The 6,830-nt window shown below is 41.0% G+C and overlaps 1 protein-coding gene across 3 annotated transcripts in view; it reads left to right on the top strand.

The window, feature by feature from the left end:
• The window catches only part of LOC133554290 (PHD finger protein 20-like), a 42,244-nt gene that overhangs the window by 18,713 nt on the left and 16,701 nt on the right, over window positions 1–6,830 (top strand). For 2 of the 3 annotated variants that reach the window (XM_061902838.1, XM_061902835.1), the window contains exons 9-13: window positions 291–483; window positions 552–649; window positions 2,346–2,477; window positions 2,590–2,897; window positions 2,983–3,082. In XM_061902838.1, the coding sequence (XP_061758822.1) occupies window positions 291–483; window positions 552–649; window positions 2,346–2,477; window positions 2,590–2,897; window positions 2,983–3,082 (831 nt within the window). The remainder of the gene's footprint in view (window positions 1–290; window positions 484–551; window positions 650–2,345; window positions 2,478–2,589; window positions 2,898–2,982; window positions 3,083–6,830) is intronic. The other variant, XM_061902836.1, reaches the window with a different exon arrangement.

Here is a 6,830-nt window from a genome sequence, read left to right as displayed (position 1 = left end):
TGCCATTAAATTCTTAGTTCATGATTATTTGCAAAAAAAAAATATTAGTTTCTCAGTGTGAACATTAAATATCTTGTCTTTGCAGTCTATTCAATTGAATACAAGTTGAATAGGATTTGCAAATCATTGTATTCTGTTTTTATTTACCTTTTACACAACGTGCCAACTTCACTGATTTTGGGTTCTATATTTTAGATGATAATAAGACGTTGTTGAGTTGATTATGCTCCTATTTGTTTAGTTTAGTACTTGTAAGACATTTGTAATGACTGAAGCGGAGCGCGTGTCAGTGTACAGGGTGATCAAGAACCAGCCTCCCCCCATCCTCTCCATCGAGTTGGACCACAACCCCTTCAAGTGTCCTTCGGATGGCTGCACCAAGTCCTTCCGGAAGGCGAGCCTGCTGCACTACCACATGAAGTACTACCACTCCGAGCAGCAGCAGCAGCCAGACGAGCACGGCAGCGTGGCGGAAATGCCCAGGTGGGTCTTTGCCGCCGCCGTCGCCGCATTGAGCGGTTTTTGTAACTCCTTGCTCGGCTTTGTTGTAGGAGGAAGCGCTCCACTTCCGAGGGCAACCACTTCCTGTGTGACACCCCGAGCGCCGCCTGTCACCTTGACGACGGAGCGTTCAGCGCCACGCTAGCAGGTCAGCTGATGCATGCATTAAAAAGACGACAGTACTGGGGTTTTACAGAATCCACAACATGCACAAGAACCAAAGCGAACTTTTGGCGCAATGTGTGGGAGGCATACGAAAACCGTTAGCGTCTTAGATCCGCAATTTAAGTGCCAATATACAGTAAAGGCCAAAAGTTTGGACACACCCTCTCATTCAATGTGTTTTCTTTATTTTCATGACTATTTACATTGTAGATTGTCACTGAAGGTATCAAAACTGTGACACCTGTGAAGTGAAAACCATTTCAGGTGACTTCCTCTTGAAGCTTAATGAAGAGAATCCCAAGAGTATGCAAAGCAGTAATCTAGAATTTGATTTATTGATTGAAACTTTTATTAGTAGATTGTACAGTACAGTACATATCCCGTACAATTTACCACTGAATGGCAAGTTTTTCAACTTGTTTAAGTCGGGGTCCACGTTAATCAATTCATGGTAATATGAATGATTTAAAATTTTATAGAATATAAAATATGTGTTCAGTTATTCCACCTTTTTTTGCTAAGTACATAACTCCACATGTGTTCATTCATATTTTTGATGTGACAATCTACAATGTAAATAGTCATGAAAATAAAGAAAACGCATTGAATAAGAAGGTGTGTCTTAACGTTTGGCCTTCACTGTATATTAACCCATCATTTATCGATGTTAATTGGTTCCGTGCTTGACCGCTATGTCAAATGTTTTCAAAGCTAAAGCATGAAGAGCTTATAAATACAAATTTTAACTTCATGAGAGCTCTCCAAAGACGAAAAAACAAACACATAAACATCTTTATGCTCAAAAGAGGCGGGACTGGAAGCTGGTTGAGGCTTAGCCAATCAGTGGCCACGATACCGAACCGCATTCTGATTGGTTTGGTCTCATCTAGTGGCCAATACTAATGTAGCGTTTATATTTTTACTGAATTCAGACAATTTTTATGCATGAAAATGCTTAAATTAGATCAAAAATATAATTTTAAGGGGTCAAATGATTTATTTCTACTTCCTTGTTGTCTACATAACATGTAATGGTGTTTTTTTTGGTACAGCGTCTACTCCCCGTCATCCACGTTATTTTTTTAGCGCTTCCATAGCAATATAATATAAAACTATACACTACTTTGTATTTAAAAATGGCAACAGCGAAGGATGCATGTGCATGTACGAGCCAGTCTGCCCCACAACAGGGAAAAGGAAAGCAGAGCACTTAGGGTAAATTCATACCAAATATGGAAAATCTGCTAAAGTCATAAAGAAGTTTTTTGAGCACAAAAATGATGACTAAAATGATAAAGCTGTATTTTCATTTGCACTTGCCTAATTATAAATGTAATTGATTTATTTTAGCGAATTACTCATATTTGGTATAAATTTACCGAAAGTGCTTGAGCCGCCATTGTACTAGAAAAAACTTAATTCTCTTTTTTTGTTCAAAATAATGCAGTTTGGGTTTTAATTGTTTTGTATTTGTTATTTTGGAAAAAAAAATATATATATATATATTTCTGTTTTAGTGTAAAATATGCATCAAATTAATGTTTGATTAAAAAAAGTATAACGATTGTTTCAAATAATTAAAAAAAGTGTCATTGGTGGCCTAGAAATAAAAGTGCTTATTTAGCCAAAATATTCTAATTAGCCTCGCCACAGTAGATGATGAAGTTGGTGTCTGCCAGCAGAGATGAAGAGGGAGGTGGCCAGGGAGAAAAGTCGTCACGAGCGGAAACAGAGGAAACACTTCCTGAGAGACAAGGTAAAGAAGAAGAAAAAGAGGAAGAAGAAGAGGAAGAAGAAGAGGAGTCTCTCAGGTGAACGCCCGAGCACTAATCTCATTTTTGTCATTTAACAACACAGCAATGTTTGTTTTGTGGTACCAGTTTAAATGTCGAATTTCACAATGGGGATTGTCTTTCTGGTCAGAACTGTGCAGCAGCGACGACGACGACAACATCTCGGCCCCGCCCCCCATCGCCTTTACGCTTGGCGAGGACCACGGCGACGGCAGCCCCACACATAAACGCCAACCGCTGACACACGGCGACTCGTGCCGCCCCCAGAACCACGACCAGCTCATCCGCCTCCCGGCCGATGACGGCAGCGACTGGTCCACGCTGACTGCCGAGAGCGGTGAGGACACGCCCTTTTGGTCCTTCGCCATGGAGACGGAGGACTGTGAGGTGGTGAGGTGCGTGTGCGAGGTGGACGAGGAGAACGACTTCATGATCCAGGTGACGCACACACACACACGCAACTTTTTCGAATAAATGTTTACTTGTGAAAGCAACATGCATGTGTGTGTGTGTGTGTGTGCAGTGTGAGTCGTGTTTGTGTTGGCAGCACGGCACCTGTATGGGCTTGTATGAAGACAACATCCCGCACAACTACATCTGCTACTACTGCAGACACTGCACAGGTACCTCTTTCCTTTTTTCAGTCGTGGTCCAATATCGGTCCGGTACCAGCAAGATGATACGGGCTTGCGTGTGAAATGTGCGATACAGGCCAGCTAACGTCTAAATGTCCTCCAATAAGCACACGGTTTCTTCTATTTCATTAAAGGCCTACTGAAATGAGGTTTTCTTATTTAAACGGGGATAGCAGGTCCATTCTATGTGTCATACTTGATCATTTCGCGATATTGCCATATTTTTGCTGAAAGGATTTAGTAGAGGTCATCGACGATAAAGTTCGCAACTTTTGGTCGCTAATAAAAAAGCCTTGCCTTTACCGGAAGTAGCAGACGATGTGCGCGTGACGTCACGGGTTGTAGGGCTCCTCACATCCACACATTGTTTATAATGTGAGCCTCCAGCAGCAAGAGCTATTCAGACCGAGAAAGCGACAATTTCCCCATTAATTTGAGCGAGGATGAAATATTCATGGATGAGGAAAGTTAGTGTGAAGCACAAAAAAAAAAAGCGACGGCTCCAGGCGGTGGCAGTGGGACCGTTTTAGATGTAATTAGACACATTTACTAGGATAATTCTGGAAGATCCCTTATCTGCTAATTGTTTTAATAGTGTTTTACTGAGATTGTAAAGTCATACCTTAAAGTCGGAGGGCTGCGATGAACGCCAGTGTCTCTCAGAGAAGCCGAGGAGCCAAGATCACAGCTGCCTTTTTGAGCTGCAGGAGGAAGTCCCATAATCCACTGAAGTCTCCGGTAAGAGCCAACTTAATATCACAATTTTCCCCATCCAAAAACTTGCTGGTTGACGTAGAGAAACATGTTCGCTTGACCGCTCTGTGTTAAAGCTTCACAACAAACAAAGAAACACCGGCTGTGTTTCGGTGCTAAAAGCAGCTGCAATCCACCGCTTTCTACCAACAGCATTATTCTTTATAGTCTCCATTGTTAATTGAACAAATTGCAAAAGATTCAGCAACACAAATCTCCAAAGTACTGTGTAATTATGCGATGAAAAGAGACCACTTTTTAGCCGTGTGTGGTGCTGGGCTAACATCCCGAGACGTCACACGCACGCGTCATCATCCCGCGACGTTTTCAACAACAAAACTCCGCGGGAAATTTAACATTGTAATTTAGTAAACTAAACCGGCCGTATTGGCATGTGTTGCAATGTTAATATTTCATCATTGATATATAAACTATCAGACTGCGTGGTCGGTAGTAGTGGGTTTCAGTAGGCCTTTAACATCTAAGTGTCCTCTAATAAGCACACAGTTTATTAGATTTCATTAAGCTATTTACAGAAGGTAAAAGGGCTAAGCTATAGGTGACTGACAGCTGCACAACAGCTAAGCACACAAGCTAGACCTACATGATTCCTTGATTCAGCGCTTCTCAATTATTTTATGTTACACCCGAGGAAGAAGAAAACATTTTGCGCCATTCCCCCATTCTATGCCGCAACTATAAAGAGTATAATTTGTCTAAAAAAAATGTGTTATACATGGACATTATTTATTTAATCTGATCAACATTTGGATTAGAATGTTCCTGTGTGCATGTAACATGGAATTTTCATGCATCACAACTTAAATCGGAATACTTTACTCGTGACATGCCATCCCATCCATCCATTTTCTACCGCTTATTCCCTTTCGGGGTCGCGGGGGGCGCTGGCGCCTATCTCAGCTACAATCGGGCGGAAGGCGGGGTACACCCTGGACAAGTCGCCACCTCATCGCAGGGCCAACACAGATAGACAGACAACATTCACACTCACATTCACACACTAGGGCCAATTTAGTGTTGCCAATCAACCTATCCCCAGGTGCATGTCTTAAGAAGTCGGAGGAAGCCGGAGTACCCAGAGGGAACCCACGCATTCACGGGGAGAACATACAAACTCCACACAGAAAGATCCTCAGCCTGGATTTGAACCCAGGAATGCAGGACTTTCGTATTGTGAGGCAGACGCACTAACCCTTCTGCCACCGTGAAGCCCACTCGTGACATGCGCAGAACTTAAGATAAATGGAAACGTGTGTAATCATTGCTGCTATGGTTCTAAGATAAATGGAAACGTGTGTAATCATTGCTGCTATGGTGCCATCTTTTGGATGAGTTTGCTCACTGCAGGTGCTGACTCAGCAGTGACTTCCACTGTAAACAAACATGACTTTGTGCTTTTATGCTTGTCCGACGTTATCACAGTGTTTATTTATCATTTTCCCTTTCGTTCACTACTTTTGTTTTACCTGTCTTTTTAAATGGAGCTGTTTTGTGCTTTTTATCTTGTCATTATGCATGGATTGTGACGCGTCTTTACGTTACGATCTTGTTTACGTGCCTGAGGCTAGCTGTTAGCGCTTGAATTAGGTGTAAGGAAAACTAAAAGAAAAAATAAACATAGGTCATCTTACAAGCAAGAATAATTTTATTAACATTGTTTTTTTAACCTGTAACGAGATGTAAAGGTTTTTAAAAATGTATCATTTAAACTGTAAAAAAAAAATTACCGATTTGAGCCATTTGATACTGCAAAATATAATTAAATAGACTCCATAAATAATAATAATTGCAAATCGATCACCAACAACAGTATTTATTTATAATTTTGTGTAAATGGTAAATAAAAACAGAATACAATGATTTGCAAATCCTTTTCAACTTATATTCAATTGAATAGACTGCAAAGACAAGATATTTAATGTTCCAACTGAGAAAGTTTTTTATTTTTTTTGCAAATAATCATGCACTCTTTTACTATGAAGCCACGCTGTTGTAACATGTGGCTTGGCATTGTCTTGCTGAAATAATCAGGGGCGTCCATGATAACGTTGCTTGAATGGCAACATAAGTTGCTCCAAAACCTGTATGTACCGTTCAGGATTAATGGTTCCTTCACAGATGTGTAAGTTACCCATGCATCCCCATACTATCACAGATGCTGGCTTTTCAACTATAACGGTCCGAATGGTTCTTTTCCTCTTTGATCCGGAGGACAAGACGTCCACAGTTTCCAAAAAATAGTTTGAAATGTGGACTCGTCAGACCACAGAAGACTTTTCCACTTTGCATCAGTCAATCTTAGATGAGGCCGGGCCCAGCCAAGCCGGCAGCGTTTCTGGGTGTTGTTGATAGATGGCTTTGGCTTTGCATAGAAGTGTTTTAACTTACACTTACAGATGTAACGATGAACTGTAGTTATGGGCAGTGGTTTTCTGAAGTGTTCCTGAGCTCATGTGGGGATATCCTTTACACACTGATGTTGCTTTTTGATGCAGTACCGCCTGAGGGATCCAAGGTCCGTAATATCATCGCTTACGTACAGTGAATGTTCCAGATTCTCTGAACCTTTTGATTATATTACGGACCGTAGATGGTGAAATCCCTAAATTCCTTGTAATAGCTGGTTGAGAAATGTTGTTTTTAAACAATTTGCTCACGCATTTGTTGACAAAAGGGTGACCCCTCGCCCCATCCTTGTTTGTGAATGACTGAGCATTTCATGGAAGCTGCTTTTATACCCAATCATGGCACCCACCTGTTCCCAATTAGCCTGTTCACCTGTGGGATGTTCCAAATAAGTGTTTGATGAGCATTCCTCAACTTTCTCAGTCTTTTTTGCCACTTGTGCCAGCTTTTTTTTACATGTTGCAGACATTAAATTCCAAATGAGTTAATATTTGCAGAAAATAACAAAGTTTTCCAGTTTAAATATTAAATATCTTGTCTTTGCAGTCTATTCAAT

Source organism: Nerophis ophidion, linkage group LG06 (genome assembly GCF_033978795.1).
Source record: "Nerophis ophidion isolate RoL-2023_Sa linkage group LG06, RoL_Noph_v1.0, whole genome shotgun sequence".
Classification (NCBI taxonomy): Eukaryota; Metazoa; Chordata; class Actinopteri; order Syngnathiformes; family Syngnathidae; genus Nerophis; species Nerophis ophidion.
Note: the sequence above shows the minus strand (reverse complement) of the source record. Positions and strands in the feature narration are given on the sequence as shown.